The sequence below is a fragment of the Panthera pardus genome, unplaced genomic scaffold (assembly GCF_024362965.1).
Source record: "Panthera pardus isolate Hobbes unplaced genomic scaffold, ASM2436296v1 HiC_scaffold_24, whole genome shotgun sequence".
Taxonomy (NCBI): Eukaryota; Metazoa; Chordata; class Mammalia; order Carnivora; family Felidae; genus Panthera; species Panthera pardus.
The window spans coordinates 134,436,959-134,463,901 of record NW_026526810.1 but is presented as its reverse complement, the minus strand read 5'-3'; the positions used below and the strand labels follow the sequence as shown (position 1 = coordinate 134,463,901).

Below are 26,943 nucleotides of genomic sequence, written 5' to 3'. Positions count from 1 at the left end.
TATGAAGCACCTGCTCTCAAATGTTTCCAAGGAAACAGAGGCCCCAAGATGCCCCTCTCTAAATTCATTAGCATTTAACACGCCTTAATGAGGCTTAAAGATGGCGTGCTTTAATAAGCATGCGCTGAGGGAGGACACCTTTCCCTGTTACACTTAGGGATGACTCATGAGCTGGCTCAAGCTCCCAGAGGGCCAGCCTAGGCTCCAAGCCTTCCTGGAAGGCAGCATCGGAGGACTAGGCATCTGCATGGCTGGGAAGGGCTCCCTGTCTCTAGCGCCTCCCTTGGGGTGTTCAGGTCTGGGCCACGACTTGAAAATGGCCAGGATTAGGGCACCTGGGTAGCTCAGTCGGTTGAGTGTCTGACTTTGGCTCAGGTCGTGATCTCGCGGTTCGTGAGTTCCGGCCCCACGTCGGGCTCTGTGCTGACAGCTCGGAGCCTGGAGCCCGCTTCCGATTCCGTCTCCCTCTCTCTGCCCCTCCCCGCTCATGCTCTCTCTCTGTCTCTCTCTGTCTCTCTCAAAAATAAATAATAAAACATTTAAAAAAAAGAGAAGAGAAGAGAAGAGAAGAGAAGAGAAGAGAAGAGAAGAGAAGAGAAGAGAAGAGACGAGACGAGACGAGACAAGAGAAAAAAGGAAATGGCCAGGATGAAAGCCCTGCATTGACAGGCTAACCTTGTTTCCTACCCCTCCACTGCCATGCGCTCTCTCTCTCTCTCTCTCTCATACTCTCTCATTCACACACCTTCAGCCACACCGACTCCTTACCATTCGCTCATCTGTCAAGCCCTTTCATGCCTTTGCGTATTCTTTACGCCTAAAATGCCCTACATTGATTTTACTGTCTAGAAAGCTCCTATGTATCCTTTATTTTTTAATTTTTTTTAACGTTTATTTATTTTTGAGACAGAGAGAGACAGAGCATGAATGGGGGAGGGTCAGAGAGAGAGAGAGGCACAGAATCCGAAGGAGGCTACAGGCTCCGAGCTGTCAGCACAGAGCCCGACGCGGGGCTTGGACTCAATGGACTGCGAGATCATGACCCGAGCCGAAGTCGGCTGCTTAACCGAATGAGCCACCCAGGCGCCCCTCCTATGTATCCTTTAAAACCTTCTGCCAACCAAGCCTCCCAAGGAGATGCATGAGCTCCTTCTGGGGGCCTTTCATCACCCCTGCACGGCAGCCCTCATCACACCACATCCTAAGTGCCCAGGAGTGTCTGTCTCCTCCTCAGGGCTCAGGACAGGGATAAGCCTCATCTCCTGAATCCCATGGCCCCTTGCCACCCAGCAGGTATTCAGTAGGTGTCCGAAGGATCCCCTGAACTCAATCTAAACCAAGCAGCTTGAGGATACTGACAGGAGTCAGCAGGTGAGGAGCAGTGAGCTGTCTCCAGGCCGCTGGCACCACACCACCCCCCCCCCCCCGACCCCAAGAGAGGGAGCCGACACTCACCACATGGGGCCTCAGCCGAGCCTTTCCCAGGTAAAGCCTGGCTAGGGGGCAGGGTGGGGACGGGGGCTCCATACAGACCGCATCACAAAGCTCAGCCCCTTCCTGACTGATGGGGAAACTGAGGCCCAGATCATGACAGCACCACATGCAGGGGACTCACAAGGGCCATCAGGCCTTTTCCCCAAAGTAGTGGGTGAAGGGTGGAGGGGAGGTCTGTGAGACCAACCCTCAGAAAACTCAGAGAGGAGGAAGGCACCATCTGTTCAAAGCTGTGCGGGAGGGCGAGGGCGAGGACCAGCGCGGCAAGGGGGGGCCTCTCCCTGAAACTCCTAGAACTACCTGGAGGTCCTGCCTGAGGCACCTTACTGGGTCCAAGCTGAGGCGGAACACAGACCCACGGGCAGCCTTCCTAGGTGTGACCCCACAGCACAGCCCGAATCGCTGAGCAGGTTACGGGAAGGCAGCTCCTGGGCCTCAGGCCTGGGGGGAGGGTGCTCTGAAGGGGACACCTGGAGAGAAGCAGCCACTGTGTCTTCCTCTCCAGGAGCCCCACCGACCACCCCTGGACAGGTCCTCCGTCTCTGGGGGTGTCTGCCGGCCAGGTTTTTGGGGAATCACAGGCAGCCCCTGGGACAGCTGCTAGGGCGCCCGGGGCTGGGGCTCCCACCACGGCAACTCCCAAGGTCCTGCTTTCAGTCCTTCCCCCACGCTCTTGAGCACCCGTACTCATGAGGCAATAATTAATTCATTTCTCTCTTTTAAAAATTAATCAAAGACGAAGGGGAATGTATATCTGAGGAGTCTCCGATCAGCCTGAGAGGGCCCGTGTTCCCACACTGGGCTAGAACATCCTCGGCCAAAAGCACAGCCACGCCACGCTGCGGTCACGCGCACTGCCGGGCTAGGGCAGGGGCGGCCCCCACTCGGCCTTCAGCACCGCCGAACACAGCTCGTGAACGCCAGCTCTCACCGCCTCGTGGGGGGCACAGCCCTGTGCTGGTCATCATCTGACCATTAAGTGAACACATACTGTGCGCCATGCAGCTTACCAGGTGCTTGACACGTGACCTCACTTCGTCCTCACGACAAGGGGTTTGGGATTAGCGGCCCTGACGGGCCGACAAAGACACCCAGGCTCAGAGAAGTAAAGCGGCCTCCTCGTGATCACACAGCTGAGTGGGGGCAGGGCCAGCACGACACCCCATCTGCCGGCCACACGGGGGCCTGGCCCCTCCCTATCGCACAACCACAGGCTGCCCCGCCAGAGGCAGAGAGTAGCTGCTCAATTAGTGTTTGCTGAATCCGAAACGGATCTGAACATACCCACAGAGAAGCCGTCACATTGGAGACTGTGAAATTTTAAATTACGGATACAGAACACTCGGGAAAGGAAGAAAAGCAGAAAGAGACAATTACATATGTATCCACGTTGCTGATCCTCTCAAGTGAAAAATTGGTTTTCCTCACTTTACAATGGAGCCACGAATTAAATCGGGTTCTAACGATGCAGCTACCACCAAGGGTAGCCCAGCCCTGCAGAGTCTGGGCCCCTGGGCCCATGGCCTATGAGCACCTCCTCCAGACATCCCCAACACTCAAGAAGCAAGGGAGGGTGGTGCGTGGGTGGCTCGGTCAGTTAAGCCTCCAGCTTTGGCTCAGGTCACGATCTCGTGGTTCACGAGTTTGAGCCCCGTGTTGGGCTCTGCACTGACAGCTCGGAGCCTGGAGCCTGCTTCAGATTTCGTGTCTCCCTTTCTTTCTGCCCCTCCCCTGCTTGCTTGCTCTCTCGCTCTCGCTCTCTCTCAAAAATAAATATTTAGGAAAAAAAAAAAGGCAAGGAGGGGCAGTGCAGAGAGGCTCAGGCCTACTCTGGACAAGTGATGGACGGTGTGGAGATCCCCTGCCTAGCCTCTAACACCAGATCATGCCCTGGCGACCCTAACCAGGGGACTGAGGGGAGGGGGTCTACATCTCTGACGAGGCATGGGAACCAACAGAGGCCACTTCGCAGCACACTGGCCTGGGGCTGGGTTACAGAGAATGCCCCGTGCCCAACACACCTCCATCTGACCATCACCTCTCCCCCTGCTTCTCACCCTCCAAGGCCAGGATGGTCCTCACCCAGACAGGCCTCTGGAAGGAGTAGAAGAGATGAGCTGGCCTACCTCCCAGGCAGCCAGTCCCTGGCACGAGAGGAGGAGGAGGGGAAGGGCAGGGCCTCCTCTTGGGCGCAGGCAGGCCTGGGAACACACAGAACCAGAGCAGGGTAGACAGGAGAGTGAGCAAGCCACCCGCTCTCTGCTGGCACCTTCTGGGTCCCCACACCCATGAGCATACTTGGAGACCAGCAGGAGCTGACCCATCTGATCAGGACCCTCAGTGAACACAGAAGTGGTGAGGGGGAAGCCCAGAGCCGTGGCATCTGCCCAGAGGACGGCAGATGAGTCTCAGGGATCCTCTGGGCGGAGCCAGGGCCTGGGCAGCACTAGGGGGAGGGGGAAGGGGAGAGCACCGGGCCCAGAGCCAGAGCCCAGGACCTGCCACTGGGGTACTCTGGGCAGGCCACTACTTGCCCTTAGCTCTCACCTAGGGACAGGCATCCCTGCTGCCTGCCTGTGTTGTTAACAGGGCCACACACTCTGCTTCACCCAACTGTGCAAAGTCCTGTGGCCCACAAACCAAATAGCTGCATTTAGTGGGAGTGGATGAGAGAGCCCTGTACTGACAGCTATCTGACACCTAGGGCCCAGCAATCTCTTCCTATAAGGAAAGCCACCTTCTCTGAGAAGCCCCTCCTGGTCTGCCCTCAGAACCACCCACCTGCCCCCCAGTGGGGACCCCATTTCCCAGTGACGGTAGTCCATGAGAACGTAGGCCCTTGGTTTGAGGCCTGAGGCTCGGGTGACTGGCTGGTCTCAAGGGCTGAGGAGGGCAAACCAGAGCACAATGGACTCTGCCCCCTGAGACCAGGTCCACAGCCCAGACAGGGGCCCCAGAAAGGAGCAGGCCTCACCGTCCTGGCCCCCGAGCCCACTTCCTTCTGTCTCATGAGGTAGCAGCCCCTCCTCTAGCAGGCCCTGCTCCCTCAGCCATCCCACTTTCTCCCTCCAACCCTCTGCGTCGGCTCATTGGCTCTGCCCCAGGATGCAGGTAAGTATGCCTAAGCCTCACTGATGCTAAAAACAGGCAAACTAAGGCACCAACCCCGTTGTTCAGGGTGAGCAGGTAATCCTCCCTGGAAGGGAGTGGGCAGTGGTACCCAGGACCTAAAACCATGCATACCCCTTGATCAATTCCGCATCTAGGGACTTACACACAGAGATGCCTTAGGGTTGTAATAAAGGAAACACTGGAAATATGATAAATACCCAATTACGGAAGATTGGTTAAATACATTATAGTATACCGGCTAATTATTAAAAATTATAGCATCCAAAAACTTTTCAACAATGCAGAAAACGCTAATGATATCATATTAGGTTGGGAGAAAATTACATAAAAATGTAAATACACGCATAAAAAGACTGGAAGGAGACCAGCTGTCAGTGGTGGCTGCGGCCGAGTTGGAATCGAGTGAGCTACCTTCCCTGTTAACGGTTTTCCATTTTCCAAGGAGGCTACAAAGAGCACGTCGCTTTTGCAATCGAACAAGCGTCTAGAGAATGAGGCCCCCTCCCGCTCTTGAGCGGGGGGGTGCACTTGTGTCTCCAGGTCACACAGACCCTCCAGCAGCTGGGACGGCCCCTCCCCCGCCTCTCGCAGCTCAGGACGCAGCTCTCTGCCCGACGTCTCTGCCTCACTGCTCCTTCACAGATTCCTCTCCTCCTTCTTCTTTGGAAATAATTTACCTACTTTTTTTATTAAGAGTTAAGACCAACCCATAGCAAACAAGTCATACGGTCTGGGAAGGCGTGAAGTCCTCCTCCCCCACCACCACTCCCACGCCAGTGCTGGGAGCCGGGGGCTGCAGGGAGGGCTTGGGGCAGGCCCGGTGCTGGGACCAAGGCTACTGGGGGAGACGGGCCGGGCTGTGCAGAGCCACCGGCACCTGGGCGGGAGGCTTGGGCCTGCCCTGTAGGGTCAGCAAGAGCTCCAAGTAGAAGGAGAACGTGCCCGGATCTGTGTTTCCAGAAGATGCCACCTGCTGCAGGGTAGAAGACAGAAGAGGGGGGCAGTGAGTGGCACTGGTGGCACCAGGAGACAGGGTGAGGAGCAGTCCTGGGGCGAGGCCGTGGGGACGGAGAGGGAGCGGATTTCGTCAGGCTGGGCAGCAGAGGGGAAGGGGCAGGGCCACCCCTGGCCCATGGGGCACCCTGGTGCGTATTAGAAAAAGACACCCCTTGGGTGGGACCACCCCACGCCCAGGGCGTGGCTTGGCCAGCAGAGCGTAGGCTGGATTCCAGCCCCAGCGCCCCCTCAGCCAGGAGGCCGTGCACAGTGAACAACGTGCACAACTTCACATGTTGGCCCCAGAAGAGGAAAGCGCAGGGTATCGAGGTGGTGGGGGGAGGGCAATCCTAAAGCTGCCACTGAGGTTTCTGGCTTGGTCTAGAAACCTGGGCGGATTGCGGGGCCGACAGCTGGGCGCGAGGTGTTTCCTGTAGCTTCTCCGAGTCCTGTAAACTAAGAAGTCCTAGGCGTGGCAGGTACTCAGCTAACGTTCAATGAATAAATGAATGAGGTGAGACAGATAATCAGACCTTTTAAAGAGAAGGTTTAAATCAAAGACTATAATTAAACACTGGGAAATTTGTTTGATGTAACAAGGGCACACAGAGGGTGAGACGAGACGTCCACCCTTCATTTCCTCTCTGAACACAACATAATGAGTGGACCACTTGGCACAGCCTAATCACGGGACGCACGGCGGCCTCCTCTCAGCACATCCTACCTCCCTTCTCAGCCTGCGCGCCAGACCCGCTAACAAGCACCGGGCGGTCTTCCTTCAGGGTAGTCAGGCGTGGCTGCGGCTGCCAGGACAGTCTGTCCACCGACAGGGCACAGAGGAGACCCGTGTGCTTAAAACAGCATGGCCATCGACACCACCTTGTACCCTCCGACCTATTTGTCAGAGCATTGATTTGGGTCATAAAAACCTTCCTAGAGTCATAAAATCCCTGCGGAGTTCAGCCGCAGATTCACAGTAACTTACTCAAGAAATCCTGCCTGAGCCACTGGCCCTGTGCCAACTCACAGGAGGTCTGGGGGTGCCACGCTGGACAAGACCGTCATGTCCCCCAGCTCTCACGTGGCTCACGTCCCAGTCGGGGGAAGACAGCGAGGGAGGGAGGGGCCGTCCAATCCACTGGGGTTCGGGAGAAGCTCCTGGAGAGGAAGCACTGTGGTGGTTGCAGGACAGGCGGCACCCAGCCAGTGAAAGAGGGGAAATTCAAGGCCAAGAGAAAAATACGCTCAAAATCTATGCGGGGGCCACGAGGGAGAGTAAGCCCACTCTCCAGTGTGTTTCCCCACTGATTACAACTACAACTCCGCACAAAATGCAAAAAGCAACTCCCTGAAGACAAAGTAAACAAAAGCAGACACTGGGAGAGGGGTAAGAACATGAAGTGACGGGCACAGAGGCAAACTGCCATTTTCTGTCTCTTTTTCTTATTTTCTCTAACAGCTCTGACCTGAGAGCAGGCCCCCGGTGGAGCCCTGCTGGCAGCTTCAAAACACGAAAAAGAAAAAAAAAAATGATAGAACCAAAAGGAGAAATACACGAGTCCACAGTACGGTTAGGGACTTCAGCGCTCCTCTGTCAATAATTGAAACAACAAAGAGACAGAAACCCAGCAAGGATAGAAGAAGTTGTTGAACAACACCATCAACTAACTTGACCAAACTGTCATTTACAGAACACTCCACCTGGTAACAGCAAAATACACATTCTTCCTGGGCAGGCGCTGAACAAAACAGACCATATCCTGGGCCATAAAACTAACCTTAACAAATTTAAAAGGACTGAATTCAGGGGCGCCTGTGCAGCTCAGTAGGTTAAGCATCCGACTTCAGCTCAGGTCATGATCTCATGGTTTGTGGGTTACAGGCCCACGTCAGGCACTGTGCTGACAGCGTGGAGCCTGCTTGGAACGCTCTCTCCCTCTCCCTCTCTCTGCCCCTTTCTCTCCCCACTTTCTCTCCCTCTCCCAAAGTAAATAAAAAGTTTAAAAATACATAAATAAAAGGACTGAATTCATACCAAGTATGTTTTCTGACTATAACACAATTAAACTAAAAATTCATACTAGAAACAGATCTGGAAAATCTGTGCATGTTCAGAAACTAAACAATATACTTGTAAATATCGCACAGGTCAAAGAGGAAGTAAAAATAAAATTAGAAGATATGTTGAATTGAATGAAAATTAAATACCACATATCAAAATTTGTGGGATGCATGCTTAGAGGGAAACGTACAGCATGAAAATGCTTATATTAAGAAAAACTTCCTATCAATCATCTAACTTCCCACCTTAGGAAATTAGAGAAAGAGCATATTAAACCCAAAGCAAGCAGAAGACAATAAAAATAAAAGCAGAAACTAATTAAGCTGAAAACAGAAAAAACACAGAAAATCAATTATTTTGGGGCACCTGGGTGGCTCAGTTGGTCAAGTGTCTGACTCTTGATTTCGGCTCAGGTCATGATCTCATGGTTTGTGGGTTCGAGCCCCATGTTGGGCTCTGCACCGACAGCATGCAACCTGCTTAGGATTCTCTCTCTCTCTCTCTCTCTCTCTCTCTCTCTCTCTCTCTCCTCTCTCCTCTCTCTGCCCCCCCCCAAAAATAAACAAAAAAAAAATCAATGTTTTGTTGAAATGATCGATGAATCTTTAGTCACACTGACTAAGAAAAAAAGAAACACAAGAAAACATAAAGACCAATATCAGGAATGAAAGTAGAAGACAGAATCTAATAATAAAAGACAGAACCTGAAAGGTAATAAAGGTGCAACCATTCTGGAAACCATCTAGCAGCTTCCTGCGTGGTTCCCTGTAAGGCTACCCTGTGACTCAGCCATCTCAGTCCTAGGTAGGACCCAAGAGAAACGAAAACAGACCTTCACACAAAAACTTGTAAATGGACGTTCGTAACGGTATTCGTGGTGGCCAAAAGACAGCGACAACACAAATGTCCACCATCTTGCGAACAGACAAACAAAACACGGCGATCCATACAATGGGAACAGTATCCAGCCATAAAGGCAGAACGAAGCCCCGACTCGTGCTACCACATGGTTGGCCCCTGAGAACATGATGCTAAATGAGAGAAGCCGGCCACAAAAGGCCATACAGTGTGCGGTTCTGTTTACATAAAATTCCCGGGATGGGCAAATCCACACGGAAAGCAAGAGCTGGACAGGGAGGACACAGGGGGGTGAGCGGTGACCTCTAAAAGCACAGCGTTTCTTTCTGAGGTGATGAAAGCATTCTAATCTGACTGTGGGTGGTGGTTGTAGAATTCCATGAATATACTAAAAACTAATGAACCGTATACTTTACGTGAGTGGGTTGTATGGTGTGTGAACTAGACCTCAATAAAGCTGTTGCCCCCAAAATGTAATAAGTATTTAAAGTATATTAAGACAGAAATAATTAGAGCATCAAACCCGTGATTTTTTTGGATACTCTTAGTTATGTATGGCAAGCTAAAATATGTTTTCAAGTAAAAAAATGTGAACCAATTTCAATAAAAGTATTCAAATTTTTAAAACCTCGACAAGAGGTGTTCTGTGTAACACAGATTATGTTAGTGGCAAAATGCATTATAAAGGACTCATAAATTAGAATTACATAAACGTTACATTTACACAATCAGTACAGGTTCAGAATCTGCTTTATATTTTCTGATACACCCTACTGCATTTTGAAGGGCAGAAGTCACCAAGGGGGAGTCAGAAGTCTCAGGACCCCCCTCTGGAGTACTGCGGGTCTCCTGGGGTCACACATCGCTCCAGCTGGCAGTTCACACGTGGGGTTTGAAAGAGGAGTCCAACCGTCCGCCCCCAGAAAGTGGTGTGGAGGGAAGCAAAAGAGAAGGGGCAGGCTGGGCAGCAGGTCTCTGGGGTTCCGAATTCTGGGAACCACTTCCTCAGCTCTACGCAAGATTCTGGAGGACCCAGGGGACACACAGGAACCCGCTCCCCCCCAACCCCAGCTGCCTATGGAGGCAGCCAGTGAAGCAGATCGATCCGTCAAACATCCAAGAAACGCGTGTCCTCAGTGGGGGTTTCCGCCCGGGCCCGGAGCTCCTGGAGGGCAAGGACTGACTGGATTCTGTCACACCACGTGCCTGGTCTCCTGGGGGCTCATAACATTTTTATGACATCAATAAATGAAATGTGCAATGGTGGGAGGGAGAACTTAAAACAAGACCTGGGTTCAGGTCCGCGGCCCCACAGCAGCTGCCGGCCCCTGTGCCAAGAGCTACGTCCTTCAGAACAGCTTCCTCGCCTCCACCGTGGGGGCGGAAGGCTGCGCTCACAGATGTGCTGGGGCCGTGTGTGCAGGCCTGAGGCTTCAGGGCCCACCACAGCCCTGACGCCAGGCACAGAGCTGCGTGCGGCAGGGCCGAGTGAGCATCCGAACAAAGCGCACGGCACTCACTGACAGAGTGTTTTATTCGTACACAAGACTCGAGTTTCATTCATGCTGTGAACAGGAAGCCCTGCAAGGATGTGGGAGTCAAGCTGCCGAGCTCAAGGTGTTACCCCACTACCGATGGGCTATGCGCTATCGTGTGCTGGACTGAACCTTCCTGAACCCCGGTGCCTTTCCAGTGGGATGCGGGGCAGCTGCCCCGGATTGCTGTGCACCAGGTGAGCTCAGAACAGAGGTCGGCAGCTGGCAGTGCCAACTGCTGGCAGTGGCCTCAGAGCACCCGGGCCCCACCCCCACTCAACAGGCAGGGCCACAGGAGTCCACAAAAGCGGCCGGGAGCCAACCAAAGTCACAAGGAACGCAGTGGCCATGCACCAGGCTCTCCGGGCCCTTCCCCATCCCCTCCCCCCCGCCCCCGCCCGGCCTCTGTTAGTCTCCTACTCTTATCTGCACACAGAGTTTGGTTTGAGGCAAAACTCAGAACTGTAGAAAGTACAAAGCGTCCAAATAAAAAGTCTTTTTAATATAAAGCTGATGAAAGAGACAAATGGAGAGTAATCAAAACCTCATTAGGGCAAATAAGCAACCTGCCTGCAACACCACGGAAACTGATGGCATGGAGTCCTTCAGGCACCTGCCGTACGGGAGTCCACGTTTTGGGACGAAACCCTACAACACCACTCAGGATATTCACCCAGGCGCCCAAAATGTGGCCCCAGGGCTGTGGTTCACAGGGCCCTGGTGCTCGCAGGCGCCCTCAAGGTGCTTCCGGCCAGCCCAGGTCAAGAGCCACCGGCTGCCCTGCCGGCTCATGGCATTCCCACGCAGGGGAAGGATGCCCACGGGTAGGAGCTCAGGTGACCACATTAACCAGTGGTGGCTCAGCTTCTGCTCCTCGCATGGGCTCACGACGTGGGGGTTTAAAACCTGCTCTTGGGCAGGGCGGCCAGTCATTGATGCAGCAGCCCCACTAGGGCCTACTGCATGCTTAGCACTTCAGTAGGTGTGGGAGCAGGGCAGCAAATGAGGCGAAACTGCTGTCTGCAGGGTGTTTTCCATTCTGCTGGGAAATCACACACACACACACACACACACACACACGAGTCAGAGGCTGTGGCAGGAGACCCAGGGGAGAGTCCAAGCAGGCAGGAGGGAGAGCCGGCAGCCTCCCGGACTGCCACCTGCGTGTCAGGACACACACCGGCAGAGGGGCTAGGACAAAGCTCCAGAAAGAGGTCAAGAAACTAACACAAGATCTGGAAATCAAGATGGCCCTTTACAAGCTTTAAAAAAAGAGGAATAAAAAGAAAAACATGAAATATTGATGACTCGTGCCAAACGAACACTAGAGCAAACGTGAGCTGGCCTATCAGAGCCACGTTATCATGAGAATTTATCCCGGGGGGTGGGGTGGGGGTGGGGGTCGGTGTTCTGGAGGCCCAAACAGGGGTCTAAATGCATCTGCAACTCTCTTTCTTGGGAGCCACGCAGAGCCCCAGCTCTGCCGACAGAGGGAAGAGGAACCAGGGCCAAAGCCAAGCGCCCAGCTCGGGAGCCATGTGTCCTAGATTTGCCAGAGCTGCTCCAATTTCCAGTGCCCGATCCTGCTCAACCGAGAGGGAATTTGCTGATGCTGAGGTTCCATAATTTAAGCTTGCAAAAAGGGTGATTGACTAAATATGCATTATGATTTTTAAGTCTCTGTAGTTTTTCTTACAAATTTGATTCATGATACAAGGGTGAATTTTATTACCTATGCTAATTTGGCCCAAACTACACAGTCACCTTAAAGTGAACTTTAACTACAAAGTAACTACCTTGAGAATTTCCCACAGTGCTGGTGGGCCCTGGAGAGCTGGGACCACATCTTATATCACTGTGGCTCTATAGCCCCCAGTCCATGCTGTGCTCAGAGCCAGGGAGCTGTGAGGCTAGCTACTGTCATCTACCAAACACCAGGGAGCATAAGAGCTCGGAGCCGGCCAACCGCTGTGTTGTCAGGACCATAACAGTGCACCTCCTCTGATGCGAGATGGCCCAAGCCCTCTGCCTCTGGCTTCACTTCACTTCCTGACTAGTCAGTTGCAGCTGAATTGCAGCTAGGGAGAGATCCCAGGGCAGCCACTGCCCTGCAGCTGGGAGTGAGTGAGTGCTGCTTCAGGACTCCATCATGATCAGAGGGACATGGTTACCCCATGAGCACCTGCCTGATCCCAGGCCCTGTTGAGAGATGCTGAGGCACAGACGTGATTCACCTCGGACCCCCACCGGCAGTGGTAAATAAACACCTGTTTGGCTGAGGGAACTCACAGTCAAGTAAGAAGATAAAGAGCTATCAGTGAAACAGGTCACAGACAGTGCAGGCCAATCAAGAATGAAAGCCACGGGAGCTCAAAGACAGAAGCAAGTAACCTCTACATTCAGAGCCCTTTGGGCCCTGGCTTCTCAAAGTGTGGTCCATGGACCATTTGCCTCTGCATCTCCTGGGAGCTTGTTAAAAATGCAAGATCTTATCGGCAATAGACTGAACGTGTCCCCCCAACTCTATATGCTGAAGCCCTATTCCTCAATATGATGGTATTGGGTGGTGAGGCCTTTGGAAGATGATGAGGTTTAGATGAGGTCGTGAGGGTGCAGCCCCCATGATGGGACTGGTGTCCTTCTAAGGGAATGAAAAGACCGGAGCTCTCTCTCTCTCTCTCCATCATATAAGGACACAGCAAGAAAGGAGCCCTCTGCAAGCCAGGAGGAGAGCCCTCATCAGAACCTGACCATGCTGGTACCCTGGTCTTGGGCTCCAAGCCTCGGAACTGTGCAAATTAAATGTCTGTTTTTGAAGCCCCTCAGTCTATAGTATTTTGTTCTAGCAGCCCAAACAGATGAGATATCATCCTTACCAAAGACCTGCGGATACAGAATCTGCGTCCTAACAAGAGCCCCAGGTGCTCTCTGGCACACGGGCAGTGTGCAAAGCCCTGCTTTATGGATGACCTTGTCTTGCCCCTTGACCAACAGGGAAACCATGACTGAGAGAGACTGTAGTCTGAGGGGTTTGCCTACGGTCGCCCAGATGAGCAGGTGGTACGGGGAGGCTGAGAGCCCAGGCCTCCTGTAGCTCAGGCCAGTAGTACTAGAAGCTGGGCGGGGCTTCTGGAGAGAGGGACCCTAGAGTGACATGAAGGCCAGCCCACAGGCATCCTGGACTCCAGGCCACACCCATGTTCAAGCACACTGCCGGGAGAAAGAAGTCAGAGAATTTTGCTGGTGGTGTTATGCCAGCTTGAGTACGTGCACTCGGTCGACTCACATGGAACACAGCCCGCTGACCTGCTGGAAATGAAGTCAAGAACTTTGCGGTGATGAGAGATGTGCTCCAATCATCAAACCCAAGGAAGAGAGAGACGGGCCAAGAAAAGAAGACAGGGAAGCTAAACAGCCCATTTGCTCTAATGAATTGGGCTGTGGCCCCAAGAAGTCCAGAATCCCAACATTCATCATTTGGCTCAGCCTAAGGGTCATAAAATTGTATGACTGGAAAGTAGCTTAAAAGTTATCTGTTCCAACCACTCCTCAGACTGTGTTCTCTCAGACCGTGGCGAGAAGCTGTCTGGCCCTGCAGTCATGCTCCAGTGGTGGGCTCGCTAGCCCAGCACAGCATGCCTCAGCTCTGTCCTTGGAAACCTACCCCTTACCTTTTAAATGCTGATTCACTTTGATCCAGCGATTTGAGTTCTGGGACCCAAGCTTAAGGAAATAAACCTCGAATATGGAAAACACTAGATGCACAAATGTATGTCTTACAGTGGAATGTGTAATAAAGTAGACCTGGATGGTCTGTTTGGAGATTATCATTAACAGAGAGAAACTGCTCGCACACCTTGACAGAAGAACAGCTCTCTGGAAAAGATATTGTGTGAGCACCGGGTTTCTGCAAGGATGCCCATAATAGAGGGAAGAGCAGAAGCACCCACCTTGTCAGCCAGATCAGGATGGATCTCAACAATCAATAGGGTGACAGATGTCACAGCCAGACCTATCCACAGCAGGGGTTAGCCAGGTCGTAAATATTTTTGGTTTTGCAGCCCATGTGGTCTCTGTTGCAACTACTCAATTCTGCCACTGTAGTGTGAAAGCAGCTGCAGATGATACATAAATGAGAGCATGGCTGTGTTCCAATAAAACTTTACAGAAACAGACAGCAAGCCGGATTTAGCCCTGGGCTGTAGTTTGCTCACCCCGATCTCTACCTTCACATCTATTAATTTTAAATGGCAGGGAAAAAAAAAAAAAAAAAAGGAACTATCCTCACTATCCAACCTAGGGAAATGGTTTTTTGAAAACGACCCATTGGATCCATATTTACTGAGTGCCTGTTTATGTCAGACTCTGCTCTGAACACCAGGCAGAAGGCAAGAAGCAAGTCAGGTAAGCACCCTGCATCAAAGGGATGTGTTGAAAATTCTACAAGAGTCTGTGATAACAAGGAAAACCCTGACAGTGCTATGTAAAAAACAAAATATAAAATTGTGTATAAAAATCAGACCAACGTTTTAAGAACACACACACACACACACACACACACACAGGGGAAAAGAACAACGGAAGAAAAATACTAAAATGTTACTAATGTTTCCTTCAGCTGGCTAGACTACCCCTTCTCTTTATTTCCCTCTACTTTCCAGTTTTTTCACATGATTGCATATTACTTTTACAAGAAAACAGTTCCTCCTGCTGTATTTAAAAGGGGGAGCTGGTCTTGATTGTAAGCTAAGCTCTCTGTCCCTCCTGCCTGCACCTGCAGTTTCCACCACTGTCCCTGAAGGTAATTTAAAACAAAAACAAAACAGCCAAGCTGCTCAGCCCCACATGTTCATCGACACAGGAGCGAGCTGGAGAGTTCAGCACCAGGGACAGCGCCACATACCGCAGGCAGCTCCGGGGGGTGAAAAGGGAGCCACCCCAGGTGGGAGCCACCCCAGGTGGGAGCCAGGAGGGCAAGGAGGCTGTGCCTTTCTTCTCTGGTCCTCCGATTACTCCCACTTGAGACACTCAGGCAACACCTGTCAGAGGAAACGAAACTGAAGCAAGAGAGCTGTCCCTGAGCCTGGCTGATGCAAAATGGAACTAGCCCTGTGACCCAGAGGGAGAGGAGAGGCAGTCGGATTGCTAGTAAAGGGGAAGTAAAAACAAACATTGTGCAGATCCCTTTCCCAACATTATTAGCTTGGGAGACACTCGCAAATATGCCAATACCAGTCACAGCAACATCTGCTTCTAATTGCTTCTCCCCCAGCATTTTCAGAGCCTGTCAGATGGCGTCTGCCCTAGGAGAAAATCCAATATTTTTAACAAACTCTTAAATCAGATGGCGTCCTTGGTGAGTAATCTCTTACGTGTTTGGTCTTTGAGGCTAAAAACAGTAAGCACACCTTTAAGGGACGCGGCCGTCAGCAGGGCTGGGTAATCGAAGGCCCCACTTCAAACAGCATGACTAAGAGTTTCCAACACATGCAGCCCAAATACAAGTGTTCTAGTGGGTTGTTTGTTTTTTTTTTTTTAATTCCACTGTGTCCACGTCTTTATGTGAAATTTTTCTCTCTTTTCCAAATATTTTTGTAAAAAGAAGTTTCTTTGTAAAAGAAAAATGTGTGATTTTTTTTTTTTAAAGAGCACATCTCTCTGTGCTTTAATTTTCCCACTTGTGAAGTACTTTAAGCAAGACACCTATGGATAAAACTTCACATTTTCTTCAAAGAAACTGCCTGTGTTCTTAGGTTCGCAAAATGCCAGCAGCCCCTTCCAACAGCCTGTTGGGAAAGTGTCTTCCTGCAGTGGCCAACCTGACCTTCAAATCCGGGAAATCCAAGGTGGGGCGGGAGGCAGTCCTGGAGGGAAAGCCTTTAGGTAGAACCTTTTAGCATTGCAGCAGCCTTGAGCCCTTCAGGGTGGGACCACTGAACCCCTGAATCCTAAATGCAGGAGGGCAAACTGACATTCCATACCTTCTCCTTTCAAAGTTAAGTTTAACATGGGTTTTATTATAAACTACCCTGTAGGACTCAAGTGGCCGCGTGCCTCCTTCAGACCAGAGTAGTGCTTCTCAGACCCTGAAAACAAGTCCGCCTAAAATCACGGCGCACCCCCAGAGGCAATCGGGCCACGGCTCTTCCTCACTACTCTCCCACACACCCATTCTCAGGCCTGGCTTCTCCCTGCTAACCCAAACCAGGACTCACAGCATTGAAAGCCTCTTTGCCTGGGGCCGGTGCCCTTGCCTGGAGCCCATGCCCCACCAGGTCAAGCCAGTCCCTGGTCCCTGCACACATTTCACACTTCTACCTTCTATACCTACACATTCTGCATGACTGCCTTCCTCCCTCATTCCTTCACTTGGTCATCCGAGGCTTGCTGAGTGTCTACTGCGTGCCAGGCACTGTTCTAAGGGCTACAAGTCAACAGCAAACAAAACAGACAGAAAATCCCTACCCTGGAGGGGCGCCTGGGTGGCTCAGTCGGTTGGGTGTCTGATTTTGGCTCGGGTCATGGTCTTGTGGTCCGTGAGTTTGAGCCCTGCGTCAGGCTCTGTGCTGACAGCTCAGAGTCTGGAGCCTGCTTCGGATTCTGTGTCTCCCTCTCTCTGCCTCTTTCTCTCTCTCAAAAATAAACATTAAAAAAAAGTTTTTTTAAAGAAAAAAAAAATCCCTCCCTGGAGAAACTTATGTTCAAGTGAAGGCAGACAGGCAAGCACATAAACATGTAAAATCCACAGTACACCGGGTGATGATACATAGTAGGGAGAACAGTGAGGGGGCAAAGGGGACTAGTGAATGCCAGAGGGTGACCATCACGGTGATCAGAGAAGGCCTCACAGGAGAGGTGGCATTTGAACAGAACCAAGCAGAGAGAGGGAGCCTCTACAGAGAAAACTGGGAGAAGAGCATTCCAGGTGGAAGGAGCAGCAGGTGCAAAGGCCCTGAGGCAGGAACGTGCTAGTGTGCTCTAGGAAAGGCAAGGAGGCCAGTGGGGCTGGAGGTGATGAGAAGGGGGAAGGGAAGCTCATGTAGGTATTGAAGGCCACTGTGGGGACACTGGCCTTTACCATGAGTGAGATCAGAGCCTGGAGTGTTCTGACCAGGGGAGAGGCACATCGGACTTACACTGTGACAGACACTCTGGCTGCCATGTTGAGAACAAACTATAAGGAGCGGGGAAAGAGCTACCACATAGGAAACTCCTGCAATTATCCCAGTAAGAGCCAACGGCAGCTCAAGCCAGTCACCACAGGATATGCTCGTGACTTGGATGTGGGGCAGACAGGAAGAGCAGAGACAGGCACGGTTCTGACAGTTCCGACCCGAATCCCTGGAAGGGTGGAGCTGCCACTTATTAAGTGGGTGAGGGCAACGGAAGCAGCAGCTTGGTGAGCAGCGGGGTGGAAACTCCTCTGTGGGACTGATCGCCACCAGCCGTGTAGCCCCAGAAGGCACGTGATCTCCAAGAAGCCTTCCTCACATCAAGCAGAAAGCCCTCGCCCTCTGAATGGCTGCTTGTCCCTCCCTTACTCCCCCACCCATCTCTCTCTCTCCCCGTCACACACACACACACACGTGCACACATACGCACACACACAGACACACATACAGCAGTGCTCCACACCACTTATCTGCAACCGCACGTCATTCCCTTGAGTAACCCAAAGGCTAATTCCTTTTATATCATCTGGAAGCATCTGCACACAGTAGGTACTCAATAAGTGTTTTCAGAGCCGCACCTCTGATGTTTCAATACTCTAACAACTCAAGAACGTTCTTTCGGAACACATACACATCACGCTGAGCACCGATGCAACGTCAGGTGGTAATTACCCCGTCTCCAGGGTCCTGCGCCTAGATGCTGGCCCGCCCCCGGTCAGTCACACCGCCGCGGCAAGCTCTCCTGTGGAGAGGCCACGGGAGGAAGACGGGCATCACCTTGCCGGTCCTTATATCCCAAGCTTTGACTTCGGGGTTGAAGCCTCCACACACAAAAAGGCTGTGGTCTTTCGGGTGAAATTTCAAAGTAGTGATTCTAAAGTCACTCTGACCGCTGAAGAGCTGGGTTCCTACAACACAAAGAAGAGAAGAGAGCATTAAAAAATACTCGGACCACAAGATAAATATCTTAAAACTAAGATGCCATCTGACATAGAGCTCTGGGCCCAAGGGCCCATGAGACTTTCTGGAAGCACAACAGACGTCATGGCACCTGAATCTCACTCTCTGACCAGCCCCGTCCCTGACTGGCCGAACTGCCCCCCAGGGCTGACCCAACGGCTGGACCCACGAACATCACTTTTCCTGTGTTCCATCGACACTGCCTATCAACTCATTTAAACCACACAACCGCTCAAAACCTGCTCTACGACTGAAGAAAAGCCAAGGCTCAGGGAGCTTAAGTAACATTGTCAAAGCCGAACAGTTAACGGAGAGTATTTACCCAGGACTCTAAAAAAGAAAAAGCAAGATGCTCCAAAGTGATCTTTGTGGGATCAGCCATCTTTCAACCATGACCTTACATTCATGACCACGGATGATTTGCTACAGGGAGTGGCTGGTAATGGTAGCATGATGCTCTGGGCAACAAGTGACAGCATGACCCCACAGGGCCTGGGAGCCAGCATGGACAGGCAGTGTGGCCCACTGGGGTCTCACTGATTCTGCAGGACTCAAGACGGTCCTTGTCCTCTGCATATCTGTCATGAAACCGCTGTCGAGCGCTCACGTGCACTGTGAAAACATTTGTGTGTACACACACACACACACATATGGTGGGGAAAATGTCGGTTTCGCCACTGTGAGCTTTCAGACGTCAGTGACATAAACAGGCTGAACTCAGGGCGTGTGGGGAGCAGATCTCTGACCCTGAGCCCAGGTCTGTTGGGTTCCAAAAGCCAGCACTCGTTCCTCTATGTTGTGCCACATTATGCCCCAGGGCACTGGCTGTAGTTCTCGTGTGCTCCATTCAACCCCACTGAAAATGCAACCAGAAACCAGACCGGCCTTGGGAACTGTTCTTACCACCGGACACGTCCCCAGGGGCCAGGCCATCTCACGGGCATGGCACCTGCTATGCAACACCCACCAAGAGCGTGAAGGTGGTTTCCCTCAGAGATGTCAGCAATGGCTCCCACTGCCCAGGAGGGACAACCTTGACTGCCCCTGGCCCACAGAAACTCCTCCACTGGACTGAGGCCGTGGGCGGTTAGGGACACATGAAGCTGGTGGCCGTGGAGACCAACGTGATGCCAAGATCTCCAGCATCATTTCCTCTCACGGGAACCCAGAGGCCATGTTTGCTCATCCATTTCAGAAAGCACTTCCAGAAGGCTGCCCTGCTTTGTGTTCAGGACCCCCACACACAGCATTCTACCAGCTCACCAGGTAAGGAAATGAAAGGTCATCGACTGGTAGTCTTGAGTTACAGCAGGAGCCTTTATAAACCCAATTTGCTTAGATCCATGGTCTCTGCACTCGTCTGACAGCAACACCCAACAAGGGACAGCCCTTCAGCACGTATCACGGGGACGCGTGTTTGCTTGTAAGTTACATACCACGCTACCGTGCGAATAAATTGTACGCATTAAGATACCAAAAGTAAACTATTTTAAAGGAGAGACAAGGACACAATAACCAATATTTTAAAATATGAGCACTGGGTGTTGTATGGAAACCAATTTGACAATAAACTGTATTTTAAAAAATAATAAAATATATTTTAATGTGCCATTTTCTAAGAGTATCAACAAACCTCTGTGAAATCATTAAACCAAACGAGTTTTTAGTGAGAGCTACCAAATTGACTCCACTTCCATTTTTTTTCAAAGGTAGGAAAACTGTCTGTGGCTCAATGATTTGAAAGTAGCCCAGTTAGGGCTCCAGTCCGTTCTCTGAGGTCATCAGAGCTAACAAAGACTCTTCCCAGAGATGCACAGACCCGGCTGGAAGATGCTTACCACTGGCAACAAAGGAGACACCGTCCGCTTCTGTCCATCCCTGATACAAAGGATTTTGTGAACATGTTACGAGCGAGGCCCCAGTTCCCCTCAGGTCAGAAAAACGCTCCTGCAACTCATCACAGGGTATTACTGCATTCTCATATTTTTAATAGCCCAATTCAAAATCCATTGACATTGTCATCTCAAGGATTTTGAAGCAGGTTAGAAAAACTGCTCCCAAGTTAAGGGTGCAGATATTAGTGTTTTTAATAGGTGACACATTCACATAGTTTTTGGTTAACAAATTACAAGATGGTGGAAACAAAAACATCTCTTTTCAAAATGTTCTTTCCACAATACAAACTTTTGGGAAAGCTCTTCATTAAAGTGTCACCTTTCCCTTGATGAAGGGTTATGTTGATTTTTTTCCAGTATCTTCCAGGGGCCTACAGTTTGCAGTCACTTGTCATCAGAGAAAACTTTGGAAACACCTGAGGTTTTGAAAATGGAGCCTCTATACTTCTTGAAGTTCAACAAGCCCCTTAACTGTTCCACTCAAACGGGCAGTGCACAAAGTCTTTCATGGTCATCCTGTGTCACTATGATGTGAAGAGGGGCCACTGTGGGTCCTGTCATCCGTAATGGTGAAGGGCCTATAAATAATAGCCTAGCCGTCCAGCCCAAGGGGGCAGTTGAGGCAAATGTGGGTCTCTGCCTGGTGGAATGTCGAAAAGCCATTCAAAACTGGAATCACAAACCGTGCTCTTTGGCAAGACAGACAATGCCTGATACCTGTTCTTGGATCACAAAAGTATTAAGAAGGGATTGATACGGGCAGAGGCTGGGAAGAGATTTACCGACTTGAAGTGGTTTGTTCTAGGGGTAGTAAGATCATTTTTTAAGTTACACCAATATCGTTGTCATAATGTTGTGTGTGTGTGGCTTTTTTTAATAAAGAATCCTTCTAACCAGGCATCAGAGAGATGAGCAGACTTACAGGAGTCTGGGTCCTACGTGTCTCGTTAGGTCAACAGACAAGCAACTGTCTCAAGCAAAAACTCACATCCTGGGGAATTAATCTGAGCGGAAACCCGATATTCCTTGAGCTTCCTCTTCTTTCCTGAAACCCATCAAGCTATAGTTGGTGGTCAGAGACCACCCATGCTATGCCCGATTAGAGATGCCCCTTCCTAGGGAGGATGGAGGTCTCCCCACGGCCGGGACTCGGAATGGCACTTACGGAGACCTGCTGGGACAGGCCTTGGAACTGCAGCTCAGGCCTCAGGGCACTTGCCCCAGCCAGGTAGCCAGGGGACCCATATGGAGGATGAAGAAAGGGAGCACCATCATGTCCCCTCAATGGAAAAGGAGCACACAGATGCCACTGTGGCCCCCACGCTGCTGCAAAGGCCCCGGCCAGAAATCTCCTCCTGGCACAGGCAACAGTACCTACTGTGGCCCTCCTGCTCGTTCAGAGTCACTGCTAGTCCTTAAGCCCAAAAGGAAAAATAAACGGTCTGCCTAGAGAAAAATTTTCCCTGTTTCTTGGACCATGGCATATAACCATATGCTTATTTCAGAAACAGCAGTGAATTAGGCATGTTTTTTCAAAAAGTGCAGTGATACAGTCTTGCCAACAATGAGGAAAAGGTGGGAGGAAAAGCAAAAGCTGAGTTGCTAAAAGATGAGGACTGAGCTTTTTCTGCTAAAAAAAAAAAAAATGCACGTATTTCTGCATGTTATTCTTCAACCTTCCAAAGAGACTGGGAAGAGCCTTCGAGTCTCGTAAGTACTCTGATGTTCCCGTTACAACACAAGTGATGCTTTCTATCTTTTCTCCTACTTTTTGCTTATGAGAACTAGGCCTTTGCTGTATCTGCTAAAAGGGTCCAAAACTAAAAGATTTTAAAATTTTTGATAAGCTTCCAGATAGCTCATGGGAAACACAAAGGGGGAGATTCCACCGGGGAAGGAGGTCTAGCACAAGGCTGTGGCTCAGAAGTCGGGGACCCCAGCCGTCCCTGCCCGGCACCGTGCTCGGCACAGGAGGTGGTGCAGCAGAAGGGCTGAGAGTCACACAGACCCAGGCCCCACCCCAGGAGAGGGACCTGCCCAAGTCTGTAAACGGCAGGCTGTCCGGGGACCACACGCGACGGACGTGCATCCATAACGCGTACAGTGCTCTGGAGGGCGTGGCAGACACAGCAAACAACAAAAGGGAGCTATGATTGTTGGAAAAAGTTAACCCCCAAATTACTGAATTCATCCTTGGTTAAATTAAAACCTAAAACCAAGGGCTACAAGTTCTTAACAGCAGGAACCTTGAGAGAGGAATGATTTGGAGTTTCTGTCTTGAGGCTATGAGAATACAGTGCCCTGGGCTAGTCTTTACATTTTGTTGAAGAGACATAGATAAAGGCTGGAAATATTTATCAGAAACTGTCTTGTTCCCAGCCGTGGTGAGGTGAAGGTCCTTTCTTGTCAGACTTGTTCCTCCTCTACATGTTCCTACATCGAGTACCCTCTTCACCACGTCCTCTCCTCCCTCACGACGCTACCTCAAGCACAATGGTTAGTTGCTATGTAACCTTTAACCTCGAGACTATCTTGCTTGATTACATGCTTGTTACAGAAAGGTCTATTTATTCACTGTATGCTGCTTATGGGAAATTGAGTTTTAAAATATTTAATCCACTAACACTGACTTTATTGATCTTGTTATAATGAACTCAACCAGTATAAGAACTGTTCAGATCCTCTTGGAGTTAGGAAAAATCACTTCTTTTCCTCCTTGAATCAATAATGATACAAATAAACCATAAATTGTCATTAGGGCAAAAATACGCAGAAACTCAATTTATTCTCTTGACGCTATTATTACTACCCCATCACCAATATTGAGAAGATAAGGCAGCTGGTAACACTAGCCAGGAAATTCCTCAGAGGTTCCCCTCTTCCTTTCTCAGGTAGAGACCCAGATGACCACCCATGTGCCTGGGGCAACACCACCTGTTCACCCTAATGCCTACCTTGGGGGACCCTATCACCATGCAGGGCTCTGAGTCCCCAACGGGTCCTCTTCTTCCACTCAGCATGTCTGGCCCCCAGCCCAGTTCCTGGCACATAACAGACATTTAATCCAGGTCAGATGAAACCCAAGTAGGGGACCCCAAGAAAGAGAAAAGAAGTTCATGCCCTCCTCTGCACGGAGCGGGCATCTGTCGCCTCCAGGCCTGCGTGCAGCCCTCTGTAGTAGGTGTCATTAGCCCATTTCACAGCAGGAGAAATGAAAGCTCTGAGAGGTGAGGACTGGTCCAGGGCCACACAAGTCAGCCATGCTGGGAGCCAGGCCGGGCCTGTCCAACCCCAGAGCCCCGCTCTCCGTACCCCGCCTTGCCTGCCTGCAAGCTATCCGTGACCTTTCCTTCTCCTTAGCTCTTTGTTCGTATCCATGGACTCACGAACATGCAGGGGAGACGCTGACAAGGGAAAGCTGATGCTGTCGGCTCATGGTGATTGAGCTCGTGTTCCCAGGCAGGCGGCATATGACTCATTTCGCTAAAATCAATATCGTTACACTCATCCTCTGGGAAGTACCCCGCCAGCTGTAAATCTAACCATCCTGACTCAAAGTTAACGAGAAAAGGAGCTTACTAACTTTCAAATCAAACTCTATGAATCAGAAACAGGGGCCATCTCAGCACGCCTGGCAGAGTCCCGGGAAGGGTCCGGGTGCATCCACAGGTCCCCCGCGGTTGAGCGGGCGCCTCTGGCTCAGCTGGTGGTCCTCTCAGATCCACAAAACCAGGATAATAAAGCTAAGCTGAAGAAGCTGTCGTGAGAATTGGAAAGACAGAGTGACATAAGGGGGCAGGCCCCAGACGGACGGCGGGCCCGCCAGACGGCGGCTGCGGCAGCAACAGAAGAAACGGCAGTCGGCGTTTCTCTTTATATCAAGTCTGGCTGCTGCTCTTAATGATCTGGACGAGACTGAATTCCCTAAAGTTGAAAAGAAAACAAAAGTTCTCAACTTGCAAACAAGGTGTGTCGCAAGGGTTTGCCTCAAGTTGGCTTTTCTAGGGCCCAGCAGGCCCCGCTCGACGGCAAGCGTCCGGGCTCCCAGTCCGTCGGCGGAGGAGGTCTGACCTACGAGGGCAGCCTGACCGCCCGGCGGCTGCCTCCGAGCGCACACAGAGACCGAGTACCAGCACGGTGGGGCGACGGTAGTCCACGAAACAGTGCCGTCCGTTAAATCCACTATTCATTTATCCACAGGACGGCACAGGCGTCACTGGGAGAAAATGACAGGACAGGGGTGTGTGGCATGTGGCAGGACCCGTGGGCACTTCCCACAGGGTGAGGTATGGGGCTGGCAGCCTGTTTCATGGACGCGTAATAACACTGGATTTAATATCCAACACTAGGGTCGTGCCCCAAAGCTGTATGGAAAGGGGGAGAAAACAAGCTTGAAACTGGAGAGAAAAACTCTTCAGACCGAAAGAGGAAGGGTGTGCATGGGAATGGGGCCCAGGGCCAAAGAGGTGGTAGACTTGAGAACGGGCACGTTTAAAAGAGGGCTAGGGACAGGGTGTCGGGGGAGGAACGAGCTTGGGAGAAAGAGGGGTGGATGAGGACAGGGAAAAGCAGAGGAGTCTGTGGGGGTCCCGCCTATACCAGAAGGACGGATGGAGGTGCGCAGCTGCTCCCTGGGCAAGAAGGCACTGGAGGGGCAGTGCCAGGGCCATCGTCGGCTCAGACCTCACTGGGCTACGGAGCCCCTCAGATACTCTGTGTCTGGATCCAGCGGCAAACCCCTAGGACCACAGGGCTGGATACACAAAACGTGCCCGTACCATCAGGAGCTGTGCAAGTGTGCCCATCGCCCAGCGGCCCACGATGCGGCTGGGCATCCGCCTTCCTGCCTCCACAGGTACCTAAAGGGTGCCTGACCCAGTCCCTCGGAGCTGTGCCGGGGGACACTCAGTCATGGTGCTCAAAAGCCAAAGCATGGAGAAGCCCAGGCCCCCTGCAGGCACCTCCTCCAGGGCCTGGAGGGGCGGCACCAGTCGGCCCAAAAGGAGCCCCATCTGCAGCCCCTCCTCTAAAGCCCCATGAGCTCCTGGTCTTCGTCAGCGTTCTAATTTGGATGCTTCTCACCCTTCCTATGCCAAATGTACTATAATCGCCAGGGCTAACATTTCTCCCACCGGAGCAGCGGCTGTCGACAGCCAGAGAAGCATCCTTCAGCCAGTCACTTAATCAGAAGGCTGGGTCAAGACCCGTCCGGGCGCCCCTTCCTCCCAGAGGCCCCAAGCTCGCTTCCACAGGTGGCAAGCCAGCTGCCCGGGGGAGAGCCAAGCAGGGCCCCCTAGGGGTGGGCTTCAGCAAACCGTTCGTCCTCGGCAGGAAAAACCGACGCGGTGAGGGCATGCCACTCCCGGGCTTCAACAGGCAGGCTCTGCCAGTCACACAGGCCACAGGTGGATCCCAGCTCTGTCGCTGCTGGCCGCGAAGCCTCGAGCAAGTCCCCGAGCACTCCAAGCCTCAGTGTCCGGGTCAATGAAATGGGGATAAAAACACTGTCCTCACAGGTAAGTGTAGGTACTAAAAATGTAATAAGTAAGCAAAGGGACTAACATCTTTTTGTCCATTTCAGCTTCATACAGACCAAGCAGTGTGCCAAGAACCAGGGTTACACCACCCGGGGCCTGGCCCACGGTGCACACTCAGCTGATGTGGCGGTCCCCTTTCCTGAAGCATTTCTGTGACGGCAGTCCCAATCAGGATACAAAACTGAGGGAGGCAGCAGAACGCGCCTCTTGGAAAACAAGAGAAATGGTCACTTACGGGTCCAGTCTCAGCTGTCATTTCCATGCACCATGACCCCCCACCGAAAGACACAGGGACCCCCAGAGCAGGAGGAGCTAGCCAGGGGCTGGGGACAGCAAGGCTGCAGGCGGTGGGTTATCTGCGGGAAGAGACCTTCCTCAGCACTGGGTGCCTGGAGCTCTGGAGAGCGGGTCAGGCTGGACTGCGGGGGGTCTGCACACGCACCCCCCAAAGAGGGCAGCTGCCGTCTCGTCACCAGGAGGAAGCCGCTAGCCCACCGCCAGTAGAATTTTGTCACGGAGAAGCAACACATGGAGGAGACACGGGGAGGACCCAGGAAGGCCTTCCCGGCTGCCCCAGACCCACATGGGGACCAAGGGCCACACTCTGGCTGGGGGATCACCAGATTGGGGGCTTTTGGAGCTCAGCTACCAAAGCTACCAAAGCTGCCGCATCTGAAGAAATGGCCCAGCAACCGGGGCTCTCTGGACGCTCGGCAGGAACAAGGGCATTACTTCCCACCATCCCAAGGGCCTCAGAGGGAGGGACAGAGGAAGGGAAGGGACATGTTTTGCTGAGTGCATACCTGAGCCAGGCATTCTGCAGAGTGCCTACAAACATTCTCTCGGCTATTCCCCTCAAAATCCCACCACCAGCCAGGTACTGTTATCCCCTTTCATGGACGCAGAAACAGAAGTGAAGGAACTTTCCCCCAGGACACCCAGCTCAGGTGAGTGGAGGTGCACATTCGCACCCCATTCGTGCCCCGTCACACTGCACTGCCTCCAGCACTGTTGGGACCAGGTACCATTGCACGGACGTCCAGGACAGGCTGGATGCACATCAGGAGAGCTGACCAGGGCAAAGGAAGGAAGACAGGGTGCCTTCCCCAAAGTCGGAGCCCTGGAGGCTCCAGGGGCCCTGCAAACCTATGAGGCCTCAATAGCCAGGCTGGGGGGCATCTGCCAGTGGTGGGGGCAGGGGGCATGATGGGCTGGAACCTTCACAAGACCAGTGCCCATGGAAGTGAACAAGTTCTTCAGGGGATTTCGAGGAGATGGGCTGATTTAGTGTGCAGGACAGCT

The 26,943-nt window shown here is 51.9% G+C and overlaps 1 protein-coding gene across 4 annotated transcripts in view; it reads right to left on the bottom strand.

Annotated features, from left to right (window-relative positions):
* The window catches only part of WDR25 (WD repeat domain 25), a 139,070-nt gene that overhangs the window by 23,769 nt on the left and 88,358 nt on the right, over window positions 1-26,943 (bottom strand). For all 4 annotated transcript variants that reach the window (XM_053889802.1, XM_053889803.1, XM_053889804.1 and 1 more), the window contains exon 4: window positions 18,027-18,157. In XM_053889802.1, coding sequence (XP_053745777.1) covers window positions 18,027-18,157 — 131 coding nt within the window. The remainder of the gene's footprint in view (window positions 1-18,026; window positions 18,158-26,943) is intronic.